At 36.0% G+C, this 24,515-nt stretch overlaps 1 protein-coding gene across 4 annotated transcripts; it reads left to right on the top strand.

Annotated features, from left to right (window-relative positions):
* The first annotated feature begins 310 nt into the window (after positions 1 to 310).
* On the top strand, positions 311 to 15,328 carry SRSF12 (serine and arginine rich splicing factor 12). Of its 4 annotated transcripts, none has more exons than XM_088795563.1 (5): positions 311 to 697; positions 8,185 to 8,289; positions 9,596 to 9,699; positions 9,863 to 10,004; positions 14,872 to 15,328. In XM_088795563.1, the coding sequence occupies exons 1-5, from the start codon at positions 633 to 635 to the stop codon at positions 15,239 to 15,241; spliced, it is 786 nt and encodes a 261-aa protein (XP_088651689.1). In that variant the 5' UTR covers positions 311 to 632; the 3' UTR covers positions 15,242 to 15,328. The 4 variants fall into 4 exon arrangements, with proteins under 4 accessions (XP_088651689.1, XP_074189394.1, XP_088651690.1 ...); XM_074333292.2 differs by lacking the exon at positions 8,185 to 8,289 and adding an exon at positions 8,417 to 8,762 and having other exon boundaries at positions 317 to 697; positions 9,576 to 9,699; XM_074333293.2 differs by lacking the exons at positions 8,185 to 8,289; positions 9,596 to 9,699 and adding an exon at positions 8,417 to 8,762 and having other exon boundaries at positions 313 to 697.
* The last annotated feature ends 9,187 nt before the right edge of the window (positions 15,329 to 24,515 follow it).

Genomic DNA, 24,515 nt, shown 5'->3' on the forward strand with positions numbered 1-24,515 from the left:
GGGATGAAGGCCCCAGTGGCCATGGGGCTGTCGTGCGGTTGAACGCCTCCATCACCTCTGCCCACCCCCTCTGCTCGCTCAGTGGCGGACTCCCCGCCTCAGCCCCCAGGACCTCGCTGGCCTCCGCCCTCCCGGCGCACTCCGGCTCCAACCACCGCCCCCCCCAGTGCCGCCCCCTCTACGGAATCCCGCGGCCCCGGCACCGCCCCTCGGACCCCGGCCCTCAGCGGCCCCTCCCTCCCCGGTACCTCGGACTGGGACCCAGCGCCGCCCCTCCCCCTCCCCTAGACCTGGGCCTCGGCGCAGCCCCCGTCTCAGATCCCTCGAGCCCGGTGCCGCGCCTTCCCACCTCCTCCGAGCCCGGCCTCCCTCGCCGCCCCCTCCCGGGATGCCCGGGGCCTCAGGCCCCGCGTGGGCCCCGCCCCCGCCCCCGCGCGGTCCGCACGGACAGGCTTGCGCCGCTCCGTGCCCCCCCCACGCCGCCTCTGCGGCTGCGCGCTGGCGGGGCCGAGGCCGAGGGGAGGGGGTCGCGCGGGGGGCCGGCGGAGCTGCTGTGGCGGCGGCGGCTGCAGTGAGAGGCTGAGTGAGCCTGGCGGCCGCGGGCAGGCCCGGAGGGAAAGGAGGAACCGGTCATGTCTCGCTACACGAGGCCCCCCAACACCTCCCTGTTCGTCAGGAACGTCGCGGATGCCACCAGGTGAGCGGCAGCAGCCGCAGGTTGGGGCGCGGGGGAGGGGCGGAGTAACGGCCGCATCGCGGAGCCCGGCCGCGGCCCGGGGGTCTGCCCGGCGCCTCCCCCCGCCCGGCGGGCACTTTGTGCGGAGGCGCCCTTCCCGGGGGCGATGTGAGCCCGCAGGCTGCCCGGGGCCTGGGCGGGACTCGCACCTCCGCCCTCCCGGCCCGCGTTCCGCCGGGCGCCGCACAGAAGCGCGTCCGTGCTCCGCAGCGCTTCCCGCGTCCCCGGCACCGCCCCCGGCGGCTGGGCGCCCGTCCTCTCCCGCAGCACCCGAGCGCGGGCTGCCCCTTTCCCGGGAGCCGAGGTCCCTCCCGCCTCTGGCCTTGAGTGTGTGCTGGGGCGGGCGCCTGCGTTTCAGCCCCTTTGTCGCCGGGTCCCGATAAAGCCGCGCGCCTTACCTCCTAGATGAAGAATTGAGGATGGTGAGAACATATTGGGACAAAATAATGCGTATCTTGGGTCTTACAGTTTCTTTTCCTTCGGTGTGATCTACTTGCAGGTGGTGCTGGTTAAATTTTATTCGTTACAGTTTTGTACTATATACAAAGGATAACTTCAGTGAAAGATTTATATGTTTTTCTTTAAAGTTCTGAATACTGTATAAGCACCCCTTAGAACGGTTTGGATGGATTTTTCTGGTCCTTTTTGATGTTCTCAGTCCACCCCACCCCCCTCCTTTGAGAATTCTGTCTGCATAGTGCCTAAACATAGATCTCAAGGAATAACTTCTTCGTATAGCAGTTTTCTCCCTTAATCGGAGCCAGAGGGAATGACTGGGGCGTGGGGGCATTAACAGAGATTTTTATTTCACTGGGCTTAATTTACAACCTCCCCCCAACCTTCATAGATATGCAGTATTATCTTAACTGTACAAAAGGGAAAGCGGAACCTCAAGAGTTTTAACGGCTTACCTGGGGCTTCACAGCTACAAATACGTTGAAGTCCTTGGCTCCAGCGTTATCTGTTGTGATCATCATGATTTACCTTTGAGGAGTAAATGTTAAAAATTTATTTTTTGATCCCTACTTTTATGTATGTCACAACTACATTCTGAGTTAATATACCTTAATTAACATCTAAAAGATGCCTGTGTGTGCATTTCTTTTCTCAACCTGTTTATCTATACATTACTTGGGAAACAAGCAAAATTTATAATTTGGGTAAGGTTAAAAAAAATTCCCTCAGTTAAACAGACAACTTAAATAAGCATCATATCTCTCCACTGTGTCTACAAAAAAATGAGATGTTTCAGATTGTAATGGCCACAGGGCGCAGCTGGGGTAATAGCAATGAGTGAAGTTGTCAGGTTATAAAGCACACACAGTAGGGTGGTGTGGACTATAGCAAATGGAAAAGAACACGTGCCATCTAACGGGGAGAGCAGCAGCTAGTGCTAAACTCCAGCTGATAACTACTCAGATAGACATTTGGACTTGTTGCCATGTCTTCCTAATTTTTATCACCACTTCTTAACACTGCTGGGAGGGGGACAATCAAAATCTAGCAGGATTGTGTTAATGAAACAATAATTGTTAACATTTGTTGAGTACTCATTATGGCCCAGGGACTGTACTAAAAACTTTGCACATATTATCTTATTAAATTTTTACAATAATCCTGTAATGTACCCATTTTACAGATGAGAAACCCAGGTTTAGAGAGATTAAGTATCTTGGTTAAGACTGCACAGCTGCTGAGTCGTGTTAGGAAAGTAGAATCATACATATAACCTATATTAACAGGTTTTTTGTACATGGTAGCATACAGTGTAAGTTAACTAGCAATATGACACCTAGACATTTTGAATTAGCTTTAACGTTTAGGATTATTATAAAGAAGATCATTGGGATAGATGTTAAAACAAACTGAAATTATATGTACAGTATGGTGGCAATTATATAAAAAGTGAAGAAAGGAAAAACCATATAGAAAATGAGGCTGGAAAAGAAATCCATTTAAGTGGTTTTAGTTTTCCTGTTTTCAGATTTTATTTAGTAAAAATGTTTATAACAAAGCAAATTTTATTTAAAGTGTTTCTTTGAAGTGACCATTTCAATATATACGATAAAGCACAAGACATTAAAAGACATTATGGGTCAGCGTAAAATTTGTGAGGAATGCATTGAGCACAAGAACTAAAGAAGGACTTAAACGTACATTTTACAATTTTATAATTTGTTACGTTTCTTTTCATTAGTGAAACGAAGTGGGTCAGGAAGACTGTTAATTTTAATATCTTTGCTTTGTTACTGTGTAGAAGAGTAATTTTTTAAAAATCTCAGATACAGTTTTCTCATGGAACAAAATCATGTCTAAATCCCAAATACAACGTTCCCATTTTGAAGCATCATGTCATGTTAGGTTAGGGAGCAATGATCAAGTACCTCCCTCGGACATACTTAGTTGCATTTTCTAGTTACAGTGTACATGAGGCTATGTTGATGTTAACATTGATGGTGACATGGGATAAGCATTAAGTGAAATTCATGATGAAAAAGTCTCAGGAAACTAGGAATAGCAGGGAACTTCCTCAACCTATGAAGAAGCTGTAGCTAACGTGATACTTAATGGTGAAACCTGAATGCTTCCCCCCTAAGATCAGAACAAGACAGGATGTCCACTCTCACAAGCTCCATTCAACATTTTATTGCAGGTCCTAACCAGTGCAACAAGGGAAAAATAAATAAACAAAAGACATAAAAATTATAAAGGTAGAAGTAAAACCTGTCCCTATTCTTAGATGACATGTTTGTTTACATAAAACTATGTAAGTAATAATGAGTTATAGTAAGTTATCAGGATGCAAAGTAAACTTTAAAAATCCTATTTTTATATATTAACAGCAATCAATTGATAACAATTGAAAATAATAAAAATTCCATTTACTTTTATATCAAAAAACATATTTAGGAATAGTTTAACAACAAAAACGTAAAAACCTTTGCACTGAAAAACCACAATGTATTGCCAAGAGAAATTAAAGCCCAACATACATTGATAGATATACCATGTTCTTGGATTAGAAAACAAAATACTAAGTTTTCAGTTCTCTCCCAAAATGATTATATTGTAGATTCAAGGCATTTCTGACCAAACTCTTTTTAAAAAATAGAAATTGACAAGTTAATTGTAAAAAGACAAAGGATCTAGAATAGCCAAAATAATTTTGAAAAAGATAACTGAAGCTGGAAGACCACCTGACTTAAAAACTTACTAAAATTAAATAGTAGTCACGACAGTGTGATACTGGCCTAAGGATAGATAAGTAGATTAATAGAACAGACTAGAGAGTCCATAAATAATCCACACTTACAGAGTCAATTGATTTTGATAAAGGTACCAAAGCAATCCAGAGGAGAAAGGAAAGCCTTTTCAACAAGTGATGCTGTAACAACTGGATATCATCATAAGAAAAGTAAATGAACTGTAACCTGTACCTTACATCATAATTTGAGCTGGGTCATCAGCTGAAACGTAAAAGATAAAACTATAAAGCTTTAAGAAGAAAACATAGGAGAATATCTTCATAACCTGGGGATAGGCAAAGACTTCTGACAGGATAAAGAAAGCAGTTACCATAAAAGAAAAAGGAACGTCGATAAATTAGATTTCACCAAAATTAAAATTTCTGTTAATCATTAAAAAAAAAATTAAGAAAGTAAATAGGCAAGCCAAAGAATGAGAGAAAATAGTCACAAAACATATATCTGACAATGGACTGTTTTCAGAATATATAAAGAACTTTTACAACTCAGTAATAAAAAGAAACATTATTAAAAAGGGGGGGGAATCAGACACTTCACAAAGAAAAATATAAAAATGGCCAATTAACATGTGAAAAAGTGCTCAGCATCGTTTGTCATTAGGGAAATGCAAATTATAATCATAGTGAGATTTCACTTAACACCCACTTGAATGGCTAAAATTAAAAAGACTGCCAATACCAAGTGCTGACAAAGATTGGCATAACCAAAACTCTTATACATTATTGGTGGGAGTATAAAATGGTACAACCACTTTGCAGAACTGTTTGGCAGTTTCATAAAAGTTAAATATATACATCCTCTTTAACCCAGAAATTCTCCTAGGTATTAACACAAAATAAATGACCCATAAGCATGAAAAGATGTTGCACCTCACTGGTCATTAGGTAAATTAAAATTAAAACAACAATGAAGTACCCATTCACTTTACATCCTTCAGAATGGCAAGGATTAACAGTTGTTCATTGAAGAGGTGGAGCAGTAGGAATTCTTATGGCCACTTTGGAGAACATGTAGTGAAGCTGAAGGTATGCATACTCTCCAGCCTACCAGTTGCATTGCTAGTGATACATCCCAGAGAACTGTAGCACTGCTCTAGGAAGCACATGTATCATAATGTACACGGTAGCACAGTTTTCAATTAAAAAAAGGAAGCATTTTAAATGTTCATCCACAGAAAGATGGAAGAATAAATTGTGGCTTATTCATAGCAATACCAATACAGAGTTAAAATGAGAGAACTGGAGCTACATGGAGAAATCTCAAGGGAGGAAAAGGCAAGGTGCAAAATGATGTGAAATTTGATATATATAAACACATGTACTTTTGGATAAGTGCATTTGCAGTAAAAATATAAAGTTATGCAGAAGATGGTGAACACCAATGATTGGTTTCAAGGTAGAAGGATATAAAGTCTCATTTCTACAAAAATACTAAAAATTATGGCTAATAGGGCAAGTATTGAGATATAAGTATTGTTGGTGGATACATGATTGTTTGTTTTATTTTTCTCTATACTTTTCTGAATATCAAAATAGATCACAACCAGTACAAAAATAAATGAAATCAAAACAACAGCTAACAGGTGAGGGAGTGGAGACAGTGAATGGGAGCCAGCTCTTTTGAGATTTGTTCCTTCAGATTCCTGTCACCCTTGGCTTCTGGGACTCCAAGCCTGTGACACACATTGCTTCAACCTCCTTTATACCATCTAGGTTCCTTTTCCTATCAGCTACTCAACATTTGGTTGGTGGGATTGATTGCCTCAGATGGCATTCATTTGAACTAGCTTTGTTACAGGCTGTGTGTATCTCTGGGTAAAGTAACTTACTGTCTCCTTAACTATTAATGGTTACAGTGTGTTCTTCACTCATTAATACAGCAAATCTGTATTGAGCGCCTACTATGTGCCATGCAACTATACTAGAGGCTGAGATACTACACTGATGAAGACAATCTGCTTTAGATGGTGATTCTCAACTGTGATGCACAGAATTGCCTATAAAGCCCGTAAAAAAATTAATAACTGACTCATCATGGGAAGCACTAATTAGGTGCAGTGTTCATCCATCAGGATGGAGTGCTTGTTTGTTTAGCATCATTTTCACAAATGGTTCCAATATTCAGGAATGGTTGAGAATCTTTACCCCATAGCCTATGTTCTATGGAAGTGAGAATTGTGTTTTTCTTGTTCTCTACCATATCCCTAGAGCCTGGCTCATAGTAGGTGCTCAAAAAGTATTTGTTGAATGAATAAGTGAAAGAAAAAGACATTGTCACTGCCCTCTAAAGCTAATAGCCTCTCAGGGAGGCAGACAATTAAACATGTTATAGTGAGCATTAAATGAAGTAAAAATAAAAATACAATAAAGTGGGTCATAGTACTGTGTTGCCCCAAAAATAAGACCTAGCCAGACACTCAGCTCTAAGGCATCTTTTGGAGCAAAAGTTAATATAAGACCCGGTCTTATACTATATTATATAAGACCCTGTCTTAAGTAAGACCGGGTGTTATATAATATAGTATTAAGACTGGGTCTTATATAATATAGAACAATATAAGACCAGTCTTATATTAATTTTTGCTCCAAAAGACGCATTAGAGCTGATTGTCCAGCTAGGTCTTATTTTAGGGGAAACACGGTTATCAGCTGTACTGCCTGGTATATAGTGGCTACTTAGTCAATGTTAGTTGAATCTTTATGTAATAATTCCTAAATCCAGATCTCTAGCTTTAATCATTGACTTCTCTGCCAGTTTTGAGAGGAAAGTAAATTAATATAATTTGTATAATCACAATTTTCAGTTGCTTATAGAAGTCTTGTGGAGTTCCGCCATCACTTCAAATTTGGCATTTCTAAACCTGAAAGCTTCTTTTGCCTCCTCCATCTTCAGTCTAACTCTTTTCTAGCTAATTTTTGTCACTGACACCATCTTTTCTTCCGTTTGCCCAAGCTAGAAGCTTTGCAGTTGTCTTTGAGTCTTTGTTTTGTATTCATTTCTTCTGAGCTGTGTTTTGTGCTGATAGCTCGATGCCGAATCTCTTAAGCTCTGCTTAGTGGTTAAGAACAGACTAGTGTCAGTCTGGGAGTTTGATTCCAGCTCTGTCACTTGCTGGCTCAGTGGCCTTAGGTGAGTTTATCCATCTGTGCCCTCATCTATAAACATCCATAGGGTTTTTGTGAGAATTAAGTGGTCTTAAGGTGAACAATGGCTAATATATAAATGCACTGTAACTGTCAGCTATTAATGCTAAGTATTTTGTCTCTTCAGTTATATTGTAGCTCCACAAATACAAACATGCTATGAATGTCTTTGGTATTCTCCCTTAATACTGTGTTTCCCCGAAAATAAGATCTAGCCGGACAGTCAGCTCTAATGCATCTTTTGGAGCAAAAATTAATATAAGACCCAGTGTTATTTTACTGTAATATAAGACGGGGTCTTATATAATATAATACAGTATAATATAATATAATATAATTAATATAACATATAATATAATATAATATAATACTCAGTCTTATATTAATTTTTTTCTCCAAAAGGTGCATTAGAGCTAATGGTCCAGCTAGGTCTTATTTTCGGGGAAACATGGTACCTGTTGCAGTAGAAGGCATGTAGGAGGCTCAAAAATACTTGTTAAATATGAGAGCATTATAGTTATTTTGCTTTATGTTTATCAGTAAAACATCCATTTTTCTTTAAGGACTGAGAACTAAGTTTAGGACTTCTTTAGAATCTAATTCTTGCTATCTGAAAACAAAATTAACCTAAGCATGAGATTATAGTGAAGCAAATGAATGTGTCCCTAATGAAGTAGTTAATAGTTAGAACTCTTTATACTGACAGTTGAAAAACCTTGTAATAGGAATACCTTTCAAAAGTCAGCGTTTCCCCAACCTGACTAAGTGTAACAGCCACCTGGAGTGCTTTTAAAAATACAGATTTCTAGCCCCTAATCCAGACTTCCTGAATCAGATTCTCTGAAAGTGAGGCCTGAGATTTGTTTTCTTTCTTTCTGCCTTCCTTTCTAAACCCTGGGTGGGTCTTATGGAAGACAATTTTAGATAATGCTAGTCTAGATAATGTACTTTTTTTGAGGATTTCAACTGGATTTCTGTAGGCAAAATATTTTAATCCAGCTATTCATATTTTTTTTGCCTTATTTCTAAAACGCTTCAGGCCTGAGGACTTGCGCCGTGAGTTTGGTCGATATGGCCCTATAGTAGACGTTTACATTCCACTTGACTTCTACACCCGCCGCCCAAGAGGATTTGCTTATGTTCAATATCCTTTATCTTACTGTGTGCATGTGAATAGCCTACATACATGTGTATATACATATGTGTATTCAGGAGCATATGTTATGAGATTAATATCGCCTAATTTAAATGTGTTTATTTCTTTATCTCAGAAAATCTAAAGCAGTCCACAGTAGCTGGCAAGCGCCCCCAGTTTGAACCAACCTGTTAGCTAGAATCCGAGCATAAACCGAGCAGGCGAGACAAAAGGCACCTAAAGTTCAAGCATCAAGGAGTAAAGAGGGAGGGTGGACACAGATATAAAGACCTGGAAGAGGGGAAGTCTTTATCAAGCAAAAGACAAAGCCAACACCAGGTTGAGACTTCGGCTTTCCTACATTTACTCAGAGTTCCAGAGTCAAAGCCAAGTCTGATTTTGTTGGTTCTGCGTCTCTTGTAAAGTCCATCTTGCAAGCCTTAAAGAGTAAAGGTCAAGGTTCAAGATCAAGTGACATTGAGGTAATTGCCTAAGTCTCATTTTGTATTGTATTTCTTGAGCTTTTCTGTTTTCAATTAAAAAAAAGAAAATTAAAGCAGTGAACAACCTCCTGAAATACAGCAATTCAGTCATTCTATATAGCTTATTTTCATTTTTAGTTAGGTTTAATATATAATTTATATAGAAACAGAGTTTAGTGGGGTATTACAAACCACTATATGTAATTCCAAATGTTTACAGGTGGCTTTTATGTTTCTTTTATAAAGGTATTTTAAAGCAGTAGGATCAAAGGTAAATATGGTCCTTTTTAAAGTGCTAAATCAGTTTTGAAACTATATTTTAGCTCACGTGTGTGTGCGATTTTGTTTATCATCAATTTCTTTTGAGTGTCATAATTTAAAAGCCTTTGAATGAAAGAGTAATTTTAAATTCAGAATAAAGGCTTCTTCTATATGCTGATATTTTTCAGTAAAAAAACCTGAACCTTTTACCTGAAAGAAGGAAGTGAGTCCTAAACAGTTTATTTTATAATATTAGTCAATGTTGGACTTATTTTTTTCTCATAACATATTTTTATATAGGCATACTGCAACTACACTGATGTATACATTAAAAATATAGTTGCATGTTTGTTACTGTTCTTTTTATTTTTAGGTTCATTCTTCTAAATTATAATGGGGCATTTGTTTTCATAATAACAGTGAAAATTTTTTTTGATTCTTCATATTGGAGATGTGAGCTTAGTTACTAGAACTTGTTTTTTCTATTAAATTTCATGTCATGTGAATAACTATTTAAAAATAATATTTTTACTTGATATCTGATGTTCAAAGTGTCCTTAACAGCTAGTCATATTTGAAGATGTTCGCGATGCTGAAGATGCTCTTTATAACCTCAATAGAAAGTGGGTATGTGGTCGTCAAATTGAAATACAGTTTGCACAAGGTGATCGCAAAAGTAAGTGTGGCTAAACATTAGAGCTTGTTTATTCAGCAGAATGAGTTTCAGCCATGATAGATTTTTTTGTTGTTTAAAATTCTTTCAGACAATAATACTATTTGAGTGGCTGTTTTTGAGGTTTTCATGTAATGAATTATAAGTCTTGCACTTCATATTCTAGCACCAGGCCAAATGAAATCAAAAGAACGTCACCCTTGCTCTCCAAGCGATCACAGGAGATCAAGAAGCCCCAGCCAAAGGAGAACTCGAAGTAGAAGTTCTTCTTGGGGAAGAAATAGGAGACGATCTGATAGCCTTAAAGAGTGAGTACAAAATATGAGGATTGAAAACTTAATTTTTCACTTTTTCTGGAAAACATTTTTAAAGAGTTCTCAAAAATAGGCCACCAAAATCATTTTGTTTAATATACATAAAGAATCATCTTTTGGGGTGGCCAGATGGCTCAGTTAGAGCGTGAGCTCCTAACAACAAGGTTGCCGGTTCAATTCCCACATGGGATGGTGGGATGTTGGGAAAATGGAGACTGCCTGTGGAGCTGAGCTGTGCCCTCCACAACCAGATTAAAGGACAACGATTTGGAGCTGATGGGCCCTGGAGGAACACACTGTTCCCCAATATTCCCCCAATAAAAAAAAAATAAATAAATAAATAAATAATCATCTTTTGTAGAAAGATTCACTTCGATTTATTGGATATCCTCCAGTGTTTTTACTTAACCTTTTTAGTGGAAAGATAATATATACTGAAGAAAAAGCAAAAAATTAAATGTATACTTGACAAAATGAGGAATTTTAAATAAATAAAATTTTCCTAAATGACCCAACAATTAAGAATCTGGAGTTCTGGTCATTAAAAACTCATAAGAAATATAATCACTTCTGAAAGGAGGTTGATTAAATTTAGTGTAAATCAATACGTTTGTGAAAGGTATTTTCAGAGGACATTTGCAAGTTATCTATTTTGCTAGCCAAGAGTTGTTTTTGTTAGGATAATAATAAATCACAATGAAAATTAATTACTTGAAGTTATTTAACTAACTAAAATTGCATTAACATAAATAAATTGTTAAACATTTGTACTATTTATCTTGAGTTTTAATGCTGTAATTTTCAGGCATGTAGAATTTTAAGGTGAATTCTGTTCTTAAAGAATCATCAGCATTTATACGAGTATCCCCTTTCTGTGAGTGATAAAGAGTTAGCTCTCCTGGACCACATGTAGTATAAGCTATATAGATCGGCCCACTTAACTTTAAATCAAAGCTGGTCACCAGGGTTGCTCACTTTCACTCCACTCTCTCCATTCCTCAACTCTAAGCCTAGACAAGAAAATGCTCAAAATACAATTTGTACCAGAGTTGGAGAGAGAGTCTTTACTCCAAGTCCCTAGTTCTAAAAACAAGACTGTGAAGTGGCTTGGCTCCAATTCCTCCAGCCAAGTGGGAGGAAAAGATAGGAAGAGAGAACCACATCCACATTCTATGACTATGACTTTTCAATAGCTAGGAATCCTGATTGCTAGAAAATGTGGCATAGTCAGAGCCCTCATGTCAGAATCTCACATGTCAGATCAGTCCCTGTCACTGGGTATGCTTTCATTTTGGCCCATTTTTATGAAGGCGTGTGGGAGAAAGCCTTAAATTCCTTTGTAAAGCCAAGAGAACCCAGGTCAGCACTGAACCATTACCGATATTGATGAAGAAATATTTATAAACAGTCAGTATTCTGGAACTTGATCCTTTTTATCATACTTTCTTTGGTAGTGCAAGAATATAAACCTCCATTACATCTGTGGAGAATAATCTAGCTTGTCCCATGGCTAAGGATTTTCCTATTGATTGATTATTTGAGATTTACTCTGATACTTTCTATAATCAAACAAAAAATTATATTTATAGAACTTAAAACATAATGAAAGCAAATTAAGATTTAAAGCGTTTGACATGCCTTGTCTATAGGAAAACCACACCAGCACGGTTGGTATTGCTTCTGGCTTCACAGAGGACATGAATAGTGTAAGGGAGTGATATTAACAGTTCACTCATATTATTTGAATTTTATATCTATCTATACACTATCATATATACTATATATTTATATATGTACATATATATATATATATATAGACTGTTTATAACTATACGTAGTATAAACTATACATGTAAAGTTTACTATAAGTTTAGAACGATGTGGATGGTATGAAATGTTTATATATCAAAGATCAAAGTAAATGTAATATTGTGCCCAAAATAGCACTGTCTTAACTTACTAATATCCACTGGGTTGGTAGAAAGACTTAATTTGTAAAAGAAAAGAAAGAAATTGTCCATTTGATTCATTAATAATACAAGTTGTTTCCAAATGCATTACATCGGACCCTTAGTTACCAGTTTTTCTCCAGATTGATCTAAAAAAAAAAAGTGGATATTCACATTTGCTGCCTTCTAGGGGAAATAAAGTATAATATGTGCCTGGAGAAAAACAAAAACAAAAAAATGTTTGTTAAGTGTCCCAAATCATCATGGAGTATCAGGAATAGAAAGAACTACATCTTCTTGGGAGACAATGCTGTTCTGCTTTGTATTAGTTATAAGACCGTTGCTTAATGTGACCTTAGTTTTTTTCATCTGTAAAATTGTACTACAGAGAATGTAAATCTTACCTACCTCTCAAGGTATTTATGGGGATCGGAGTGCGTGTGCGTATATGTATGTGTGTGAGAGAGAGACAGAATATATATAAGCCTAACATTATGAGTATATACAGTATATGTGGTATTTATTACCTTGGAGTAAAAAGAGGCCTCTTATTTTGCCTTCAGTGGATATGGAAAAAAATTAGTTTGTTGCTATCACTAGACTTGTGAGCTCTTTGAGGAGCGAGGACTTTAGTCTTCTTCTTGCTTATATCCCCAGCACTTTAGCAGTAGTCCCTAGCTTTCGTTAGGTATTCCTTAAATCTGGTTGAATTTATGTTAGTGAATGTGTATATATTCCTAAATATTCCTGAAGAGTTTTAAAATAGCATCTATTTTTTTTCCATGTTGTTTTTTTTTTTTTTCAAGGACAGTTTTTCCATTTTTTTTCTGACAACTATGTACCACAGGAATGAAAAGTAATAATTTCTAAAACATTGCTTTTATTCTAGAATATATTCTAGATCAATATATTTATACTTTCCAGTGCTCTTTATTTCTTCCTGTAGTTCCATGTTTCTATCTGGGGTTATTTTCCGTCAGCCTAAAAGTTTTTTAGTATTTCTTATAGTACAGATATGCTGGCAATGAATTCTTTAGCATTTGCTTGTCTGAAGCATCTTCATTTTATATTCATTTTTGAAGGATATTTTTGCTTGGGATAGATTTCTAGGTTGGCAGAAACTTTTGCCCCCTTTTTAATAATATACTGTTGTTTTTCTGAAATCCATAGTCAGCTGGCGTTCTTAATGTTGCTCTTTTGAAGGTAATGTGTCTCTTATTCTCTAGCAGATTTTCAGATTTTTCTCTTTGGTTTTCAGCAATTTCATTGTGATAAGCCTTGTGTAGTTTTCTTTGTATTTATTCTACCTAGGGTGTACTGAGCTTCTGGAAATTGTGAGTTGATGCCTTTTACTAGTTGTGGAAAATTCTATGACATATATTGCTTTTGCCTTATTCAGTTTTTTCTTTTGGCCATGCGACTATGTTCCAGATATCTCTTATGCTCTGTTTTGGATTTCTTAAAATTCCTTTTCTCTTATTTTGTTTCAGTATAATGTTTTTCTAATCTGTTTTTCAGTTGAGTTCATTATTTCTTCTTTTATATCTAGACTGCTGTTAAATCCATCTAGTGACTTTAATTTCAGATATAGTTTTTCAGTTCTAAAATGTCCAGTTGTTTCTTTTTATAAATTCCAAAATTCTTTTGAAATTCTCCATCTTTTTCATCTGCTTTGTCTTTTTCTCGTATTTTTTGAACATATTAGTCATAGTAATATTTTAAATTCCTGTCTAACACCAATAACCAAATTACTTTTGTACATTTCTTTTGTCTTTTATTTTCCTTAGTTTTCAGTCATTTTAATACATTTTTCACATACCTCATAATTTTTTTTATTGGATGTTAGCATTGTTGATGAAAAATTATAGAAGCTTTCAATGATAACGTCCTCCAAAGAAAGTTGTTTTCTTCTAGCAGGAAGAGTTATTGGCAGATCACCTTGACATAGTCCTTCTGGGTCCTTAATTGGAAGCCTGGGTTGTTACTCAAGACTCCTTGACCTTCTGGGGGCTTAAACTCCAGCCTCTTATCCCCAGCACTATGTGTCTGATAATATTTCGGCTCAATTATTGAATCTTCCAGCTGCAGTTTTTTGCTGACCTCTTGGGGGTCCCACCCTGTGTATGCACAGCTTAGAAGGTAGCCAGTGAGTTGAGAATTTGTAGGCAGATCTTAGGGTTTTTGTTAATTTGTCTGCAATTCTCTCACCTCTAGAATTTTGCCTCCAAGTCCCAGCCATTTTGGTAGCCCTGAATTCTAACCTCTGTCTCCAGTTTAGTCAGTCATTTTCTGGTTGTTCTCAATTCCCCGATGCTGACATTAGGAAAATGGTCTTAGTAAAAAACGCATGCCTTTGCTTGTGTTGATTGTTCTCTAATACTTTTAAATAGTTGTTTTATAAATGTTGTCTAGCTTTTTTATATAGCCATTTTCTGTGGGAAGACTAGTCTAGTACAAGCTGTTCTATCATGGCAGAATTTAGAAGTCCTGCATCTAGGTTTTCATTTTTATAAGCATTATTTGGTAAACTTTAAATAATTATTTTCTTTCTCTCTCTTTTTCTACTCCTTCTCTTCCTCCTCTTCCCCCTCCTCTTCCCCATCCTCCCCTCCTCCTCCTTGTGTAACCCAGATTAAATATGCACAGCATTTTTCAGAACTGACCCATGTCATAAGATATATCTAGTAAAATAAAAATATTTTGGTTATACATTCTAGTATAACAAGTATTACAAGATTGTTATGTTTGAACCAAAAGCATGCATAATAAAATCTGATGAATTGTTTCTTTTAACTTACCAATAAAAACCTAACTAATATTATGTAAAGTATATAACTTCCTATAAGTGTTGTTTCCTAATCTGTTAACTGTTTTTTGTGAAATATATACTCTAACTTTGTGGATGTTTCCAGGTCTCGACACAGGCGATTTTCCTATAGCCAGTCTAAATCTCGCTCCAAATCACTACCAAGGCGATCTACCTCAGCAAGGCAGTCAAGAACTCCAAGAAGGAATTCTGGTTCTAGAGGACGGTCAAGGTCCAAGTCCTTACAAAAAAGGTCCAAGTCAATAGGAAAATCACAATCAAGTTCACCTCAAAAGCAGACTAGCTCAGGAACAAAATCAAGATCACATGGAAGACATTCTGACTCCATAGCAAGATCCCCATGTAAATCTCCCAAAGGGTATACCAATTCTGAAACTAAAGCACAAACAGCAAAACATTCTCATTTTCGATCATATTCCAGATCTCGGAGTTATCGTCACAAAAACAGTTGGTGAACAACAGAAGAACCCTAGGTGGTCTTTAATATCAGTTATTAAACTTCTCATTATGTTAAATAAAAATTCTTCAAGGCTTACAGAAAATGTGAGTTGATGTTAGTTACTTTGGGCATGTGCAAGAAATAAAATCTCTCTAGCTTTGGGTTAATAAAGATTTCATCTCAATTTAAGGGCCCACACCACAAATTATGTGTCTAATGTCACCATTTTATGGACCATTTTGTGTTTACATTGTGACAGAAGGTACTTTTCAAAGGAAATAGGTAAAATTGAACTAATTTAGAAAATTCTACTTGGATATTAAATGTAGTAGTTCTTCCCTTAACCGTGGGGATACGTTCCAAGACCCCCAGTGGATGCCTGAAACCACAGATTGTACCAAACTCTATATTGTTTTTTTTTCCTATACATACAAACTCTGATAACATTTAATTTATAAATTAGGAACAGAAAGAGATTAACAACAACAATAATAGAACATTTTTAACAATATACTGTAATAAAAGTTATGTGAATGTGGTCTCTCAAAATGTACTGTACTTACCCTTCTTGTGATGATGTGAGATGATTACAATGCCTACATGATGAGATGAAGTGAGGTACTCAGAACTGCACGCAATTTAAAACTTATGAATTGTTTATTTCTGGAAATTTCCATTTAATATTTTTGGACTAAGGTTGACTAGGTAACTGAAACTGTAGAAAGTGAAACCACAGATAAGGGGGTCTACTGTATTGATAATAATACCTTTTACAAAAGTATTTTTTACTTTAAAGCACTTTACTTCATGTAAAAAGTAATTATGACTGTATAATTGTATAGGGCAGACTTAAACTATTTGATACCTTATGTCTCTCTGTGTCTTATGTTTAAACTTGGGCCAATTCTTGGTGGATATTAGTCATATTACAAAATTCTGACTTCCCCCAAAGTAGAGTTTATATAGAGATCAAATATTCAAGTGATAGATTCTCTCCTGAGCTCAAAAAAGGTTTTTATTTTTATTGGATGGAACAGTATAGATAAGTTGACATGAAATTGCCTCCTGTACTATGTTCATTCACTTCAGAAATATCAAAACCTTTTTAAAATACTGAATTTTGAATGGTTTGAGATTATAAAAATTATGTACAACACTCATAGTCCAAAAATATTCATACTAAGCCTTATACATTTGAAGAGTGGTACATTTTGTATTAAAATAATATTTTATACCATTATTTCTACATACCTACTTTTCATCTTAATGTGTGTTTTTTTTAGAGCCCTAGCTTCAGACTTTAAATTGTATAGAACAAATCCTTTTGAAAGTGTTTAGAACCTTGTGTTAAGAAACTCAAGACTGCATTCTCAAAAAACAACTTTGTGCAGTGTTTGGATTTACATTACACTGCCCTTCATTTTTTAAACCAAATAACTATTGCTATTAATTGCTTTTGTAGTTGTTAAAACTGAGAATTTCTTTAAAATGTGTTTGTAGTTTATGTTTTTCAGAGGCTTTTGGTAGTATTTGTGATAAATACGATAATTATAGGGGATATATTTATAGAGTCCTACTTGTGTACCTTGTTGAATTATGCTGAAAATTTAAAAGTTTTCAGCCCATACAGTTAATATTTGTATCTAGAGTACTTAAGAAAAAAAAATCTGTCTTATATTTTTAGCATATAGGAGCTGGTGTTGCTTCTATTTGTTTTGAATACAAATTCCATTTTTCTTTGCATTTTAGATCCTTTGTGTAAGAAATAACTTTACAAAATAGTTTATATACTGGTAATTAGGCAAGTACCATAAATTCATGTTTACTGTACTCTCTGAATAGCTTCTCTATTTAATCATAGCAAAATTTATTTCAAAACTACAGCTCTTTGAATTGTTCAGCTGTAATAAAATTTAGTTATAAAATGATGTGGTACTATTGAAAATTTAAAGGAAATTTATGTCCGAAGAAAGAGCAAGGCAAATATTAATAGTAATTTTTTACATTTTCTAAATAAATGTTTGGGTTTATTCACATATGCAGTCATTCCAAATATAAACTAGGAATTCATTATAGTGTCTTTACTCTGCATTTAATTATTGTCTTAGTAACAAGTTAAGTCACTGTTTCTGAACATGCTTAATCCTTAGACTTACCTCTGATTTGGTTTTCAGTTGTAAATCTGCAGGCTGCTTAGGATACTGTTTGGTTTGATGGAAAACTGGAATGATGATAGACTTTTTTGAGCATATTAGTATATGCTTGGCACTGCTCTTAAGTTTTACATTATTCGCTCATCATCACAACAACTTTATGAGGTAAATACCACTGCAGACATGGAAAGTGAGATGCAGAGAGGTTACATGACAGGCACAAGGGCACACAGCCTTCAGACTTTGGAGTTGGGGGGTGGCTGGGCTGCAGACTGTCTTTGATTACTAATGCTGTGTCTTTTTGGAAGAAGTAGTCTGACAGATGTATACTAAATTAAGATAATGTTCAGAGCAAAAAGAATAGAATTAGGAACAGAAATGATTCTAGGCTTCAGTGAAAATGGGTCCTTTGACTGGAAATTGATTGGCAGTTGTGCTGGTACCCAGGAAAATTGTCTTTTGGGCATATCTATTCTAGGGTTCACTTTTACAGAATTATTTCTTGGACCATTTAAGAGAGAATATGTAGACTAAGATTGTTAATAAATCAAATGTTTTACACATCTGTGATCATTTCCTTTAAAGATAATATATCAGGTATTTCCCAAGTTTAGTGTAGGGGCACTGCCTACCTATCTCCATTTGTTCAGAATCATAGAGGATAAGTTAATGTCAAAGAAAATAAAGATGGCCACAATTGCTTGTTTTCTTTGTCCTCATAAATAATACACAAATAATTTCTGTATAGCAGCTAACATTTTTCAAAACAAATAATGGGGGAATATGCTGAATTTTTTATTTGGAGCCTACGATTTAATCTTGTGCCACTGGGCTAATGTATTTTAAATGTAAATTATTAACAAATTTCAGGACTACATATTATTTGCAGTGTTTACTTGAGATACAACTATTCTAAGACATACTGTTGTATTACAAATAAGAATGTGTTTATTCTAATACCATTACAAGAGGCAAAATTAGGCAGTTTAAAAGAACTATTTAGAAATACTTCATAATTCTTCTAAACTACAGTAAAAATGTAATTTCTTACTTAGAGTTAAAAATTAAATTTGTTTTCCAAACAGGGTGGTACAATATTTGGGGTACTTGTACAGATGTATGCTACTCACACAGCATGGTCTGGTGCAGAGGATCTTAACCTGGCAGCATGGAACCAAGCTTCAAGTTAGGCCCTGTAGATTTCTCAAACAAATGACTCCCAAGAATTTAAGGACCCATGGTTCAGTAAGGGTTTTGAAGTCAGAACTCATATATTTGATTAGAAAACATTTTCAAGTATTAAATGTGGATTATGCACCTTAGCATCTAAATCGTTCTTTTAATGATAATTGATTATTTAGGACCATAGCATTAACTCTGGCATTGGTCTGCCAGGTCAATTTAAACCCTCTGGAAAATTTATATCTTGTATTCCTTTAAAGACATGTTGACAGAATTAAGCAAATTAAGTATAAAATAATTGAGTCAAAAACCGTTTTAGACCCTGAAAGAAGCATTAGATATTCTAGGTTGATTCAACTTCTCTCAAGTTAGAACAGTACTTTATAATAATGACAAATGTCATTTCTTTAAAGGAATCATGTGAAGAAATATTTTTCATAAAACATGGTATTGTTTTGATTCTATCTTGGGGAACGGGTTATATGATTAGTCTTTCCTGAATCTTATATTCTAGGAATATACCATAACTCTGAAATTTACAAAAAGAAATAATTCCAATTTGTGGAAGTAGGTGGATGCTCAGTGGATTGTTGGTTACTATATGTGATTTTAAGTATATGGTTCACATAAATCAAAATAATATTCAACCTACATTTCTTAGTTTATAAACTATAAACTAGATTACAAATTAGAATAAAGAATGTCGGGTTTCAGGTTCTTTCAAAATGCCTGCAGAAAATTTAAAGGGTCAGTCTCTTCAGATGAGAGAATGACTAGCCAGTACTCAGTCCTAGAAATGGATTGACTGCATCTTCATTAATGTCTGATTATATGTGTTACAGCTTGTGTAGGATGAGTAGTTCCTCAGAAAAAGGAACTGAAACAAGAAGCAAAATTACTTCTCTAGGAGTATAATTCTATGAACTAAATTCTTAGGTACTAATATGCTTTTTAGAAATAGCTTCATAGAGGTAGAGTGATGAAAATCTGAATTCTTTGCTTACACAACCACCTCTTTTTTAAAGAATTTTTTTAAAGAAGTAATTCGATTCTAATTTTCTTAGCTTACTCCTAAAAGTATAGACTTAAAATGCTGTTAAATTGACTTTAATTTCAACAAAAATCGATATAAAATACTCTACCAAGCCTAAGTGATAGCTTCTTTCAATAATAGAAAAATTTAATGGATTTTTTTTTTTTGGGGGGGAGATTAAGAATCATTCCTATTACATTTGTGAAGCAGTATCTGCTTTGTGTCAGTATTTTACACCTGGAGAGAAAGTACTTGGTTTCAGAATTGACAAAAACTGTATAACTGGTCAAACTCTTCTGGGCAATCTTATATTTTAAAACTGAGAAGGAATGTTATTCAAATTTAACACATTGTGAAATACATAATTAACTGTAGGGAAGAGCATTAGCTTCATCACTGTCAGTAAACCTTAAAATTTTGACCTTAAAATGTTAAATGTAGCTGAACTAGACATAGATACTAATGTTCTAGTTTTGTAGGACATTCATTGCTATTTTTAAGGTCTAGAGTCTAACCATTTTTTTGTATTGTTTTATACTTTATAATTTCCTACTCTTACCATATAATTACTGAATGGGATTTTAAAAAAATACCACTTAACATAATGAAAAAAATTTATTCTAAAATATGGTGAAAACCACTTTATACAGAGCTGTGAGCTGCCTGTCAGTAGTCAAATATAACTGACACTCAGTTTTGGTGACCCACTTTGTCCACCCTTTTATTAATTTAGACTCAAAGGTTGTGGTGTTATGAGTGTTTATCATGGAAAGTGGAATTATATCACTTAAGGAACAATTTTAAACGATTTTAGCTTTCTGTTAGCTTCACTGATACTAATTAAGCATTGAAGGCCTTAAAGAGTTGGAGCCATTCAAGTATTAAGAATTGCACACTGCCTTGCCCTCTACTCCAGTCTCTTCAGTGCTCACAAGACTTCAGCCATTCCCTTCTTCTCTTTTGGCACTCACATATAACACACATTTCCTCCCAGAAAACCTTGCTTGAATATCTTTCATAAATGTAATTCTGTTTTAAGTTTTGAAATTTAGGATCTGGTTTCAAGAATCAGGTGATACAGGAATTTAAGAAATAGACCCAGATGGTTGAGGAGACTACTGAATGCACAGTGCCTAGCACTTGGAAGGCTGATGGAAAAGGACAGTCCAAGCTTTGGTATTAATCCTTTCGTTCTAAAATGTGAAAGTAGTAAATGCCTGATCACTTGAAGAGTAAGGGTAATTTCAACTTTGGAAGGAACCATTTGAGGTCTTATTTTATAACAAAAAGCTACCCCAGATTGTAAATCTCTGCAAGACTTTGATTCCGTGTTGTCAATCTCTGCAAGGCTTTGATTCCGTGTTGCCAAGTAAAGTGTAATAATACAGATCTTGGGAGGCAATTTTGAGTTGAATTTAAATAAAACATTTGCATGTTGGAAATAAAAGTCATCAAAATATTTTACCTGCCATCCCCTCCCCAAGTTTCTAGACTGCCCAAAACACATTGGTAATTTGTTTTTGACAACTGATCAGGTTAATCTCAGAATAAAGGAACCATCTGTAATAATTTAGGAGTAGTTATGTATATATGACCAGCTTTGGAGGAGTTTGGTTAGTATCATCTTTACAAACAGATAAAAAAAATTGCACACATTTTTCTGCCAGTTGGAAAAATTACTTTCCCCAGTCCTTTCTTACACATGCATAAAAGTTATTGGATGAATGACTAAATAAATGAAGTATTTTCATTTTTTAAGAATGTCATTTTGTCTAATCTCTTGTTACATTCAAGATACATGATCTCTTCTAAAGGAGCTTGAATAGAATGCGTAGCCTCCTTTGACAAATGTGCATGATTTTCCATGATTATGTAGGTTGCTTCTGCCAATCCTCCGTTGTCTCTTCATGCCATTCCTTAATTCAGAGACTGCAACGCCACCATAAGCTATTCCTCTAATAGAGGGAACTTTGTGTCACCCGTTCTATACTAAGGAAACACTACTATAAACTCTACTTAGAAAATTAATTCTAGTATTCCAACAATGAATTCTCAGCAAATGCAAAACCTTTCTCAACCTTAATTCAATTTGGTGTTTTTATAAGTGGAAGTTCGGCAAATATAATTCCTGGGAGTTAAAAACATTACTTATACATGTTAGCATATTTAATTCAGAACTCCAAGAGAATTGCAAAGGGTACGAAAAGTAATCTGAAAACTGTGATTAATTGAAGACAATATAATCCAAGAGATTTAAAGGGTTTACTTCAAGCATTAAATAGTATCCCTAACTTAAAAAAAGGGCTCCATTCACCCATACCTTCAGAGAATCTGCTCTAAAACTTTCAAGAAAAATTTTTTTAAAGATTAAATTTTGTTTATAAATAGCATTCTATAAAATGCACTCAAATTTCAGATTTAAAAACGTAGTTCTTGAATTACATGATTTGTGCTTACACAATTCTGCCTCAGACATATTCTTCCCCTATTTGAAAACGGTTGTATTTGGGACTTTTTGAAAGATTTATCGAGAGAAAGGAATTAAATACAAAAAACAACTCAGAGGAGTTAGCTCAGGGATCAGATGCTCAGCAAGGCAGGCCTGATTTTAAAATTTAGTTCAGCAATGTCCTTAAAACATTTAATACAGGCTAATGAGACTACCAGCCTTCCATGCCCAAGTATAAGTATGTTTGATTCCTTCAACCTGAAGCAGCTGTCAATTGCATACAGCACATGGGAGTTGGAGGGCCTTCCACCCTGTAATGGATAATGTGTTCAATATAATAGGAGGGTCATTAGAACGGCAAAAAAGACAACTGTAAAAGATCAGTTTTCACCCAGTTTCAAATCTTGGACTAAGAAAAGGGAAGGAAGCTTTATTCCTTTTCACCAACTGGGTCCCTGCTATCAAAATTCAGAACTTAAATTAGAACTGTCTACTAACAGACGTAAGGGTAGGTAGAGAACCAACCACCATTTAACACTCGTTCAGAGGAAATAATTCAACTAATTTCCTATCACATGACGTTGAGAATCCGTAAGAGGCAGAAAGGATGAGGTCGAGTACTGGTTAATGGGTCAAGGCTTATGAGGGAAAAAGGAGAGGACATTGGAAGACAAAATATTTTCAGTTTGATTTTCATATTGTAATTAGTGCTTCTGTGCATAATTACCAAAGCTGTACCTACCTGTTGGCCTGACCTATCTTCAGTCTACTTGCTACATATTTCCAAGTGGGTATCTACATGCACCCCAGAGTTCAACATGCAAATAAAAATTATCTTCCTCTGTAATTCTGATCCTTCTCCAAAGTTCTCTAATTGCTACTTTTATCTTCCTAACTGCTCAATTTAAAAACTCAATTATTCTCCCTGCAGTTGCTCTTAAGTCCATGTTTCTGTGTTCCCTCTCATCATATCCTTTAGGCTTTCTCTTTTAAACTACTGAAATATCAAGTGGTCATCTTGTCTCAAATTTACCCTTTCCAAGCTTTTTGTATTTTCACCCGTTTTTTGAGGCAGGAATCTCATTCCCTTGCTCATAAACCTATGGCTCTGCCAGCTTACAGAATAAACTTCAGCATGACATTCAAGGCCCTTATTATTACCCCCAACACCTTTCAATACATTGAACCTTCCTTCCTTGCACTTCTCTTGAGCTAATGGATGGATATTCCACATCTTTTCACACCACTGCTCAGGCTTTTACCTTGGACAATTCGTTTCCTCTTTGCATGTCAAAGACTTGAATATTTTAAGGCCCTATTCAGTGCTACTTCTAAGGTGTCAGATTCCCAACTAGACAATCCTTACCACAATTAGTCACTACTTTCTGGGAGGAACATTGACTTTTGTTTTTACCTTTTCAGGCATTTGTTGTAAGGGGAGGGGGTGCAGCTTGTATTTTAGTTACATTTGTCACTTCTTGCCCATCCACCTATACTGTTAAATTTAACTCATTCAAGTCCCACATTGGTGCAGCACAGCTTTGTATTAAAATGTTGTGAAGGAAATTACATAGTACTATGCGTAAAAACCTAATTGCAGGTCCTTATATAAAATGTAGGTTACTTGCCTAATATATTCTAGTCTTTTAACTTATAAACCATGTAAACCACCCTAAAATTTGTATTTTAACTTACAAACCACCTTCAAGTTAGAAAAGAATGGCTCCTGTCAATCTTTTTAATAGTGTAGTTTGGTCTTTCATTACCTTCCTTTTCCTGCCTACAAGGAGGACACTAATACTTAGCACCAAGAATAATGCAAATACAAGCAGCTCTGCTTCTATAGTGTTGCTTCACCAGTGGTATGAGTTGAATAAATTTGGAATCAAATTGCACAAATATATCTAAAAGCAACTTCAGTATAAAATACTAAGCACATATTGGTTATTTGTTCTATAGTGAAGTACCACTGCCTGTAATAATTTTTTTCCACTCACATACTAATAAACCTTTCAACTCTTTACAAGCCCCCCTTTCAGGCCACTAGTTAAAATAGAAGTGGTTGAATAACTGGGTTGTACTGTAGTCTGAATTCACGTTGAAACCTAACCCAAGTCATGGTATTAGCAAGTGAAGCCTTTGGGAAGTGATTAGCATATGAGGGCAGAACCCTCAATGAATGGGGATTAGAGCCCTTACAAAATGGGCTCCAAAAGCTCTTTCATCCTCCTGCCATGACACTGACATGGTGAAAAGACATCATCTATGAAGTGGGCTCACACCAGACACCAAATCTGCTAGACTTCCCAGCCTACAGAACTGTAAGAAATTTGTTTATAAGCTACTTAGTCTCTAGCATTTTGTTATAGCAGCCCAAAGGGACTAAGACAGACTGCTTAATAGTATTTCTCTAACAGCAAAACTATTTAACTTAAATTTGTTAACAGTTTCATTAACTATATTATCTAGTCTA

Source organism: Rhinolophus sinicus, chromosome 2 (genome assembly GCF_057876585.1).
Source record: "Rhinolophus sinicus isolate RSI-liver-muscle chromosome 2, RSI-T2T, whole genome shotgun sequence".
Taxonomy (NCBI): Eukaryota; Metazoa; Chordata; class Mammalia; order Chiroptera; family Rhinolophidae; genus Rhinolophus; species Rhinolophus sinicus.

Excerpts from the sequence above, each read along its gene's own strand:
- SRSF12 (XM_088795563.1), top strand. The coding sequence starts at position 633 with ATGTCTCGCTACACGAGGCCCCCCAACACCTCCCTGTTCGTCAGGAAC. Across the intron at positions 698-8,184 it reads AACGTCGCGGATGCCACCAG|GCCTGAGGACTTGCGCCGTG; the intron begins GTGAGCGGCAGC and ends AAAACGCTTCAG. Across the intron at positions 10,005-14,871 it reads CGATCTGATAGCCTTAAAGA|GTCTCGACACAGGCGATTTT; the intron begins GTGAGTACAAAA and ends GGATGTTTCCAG.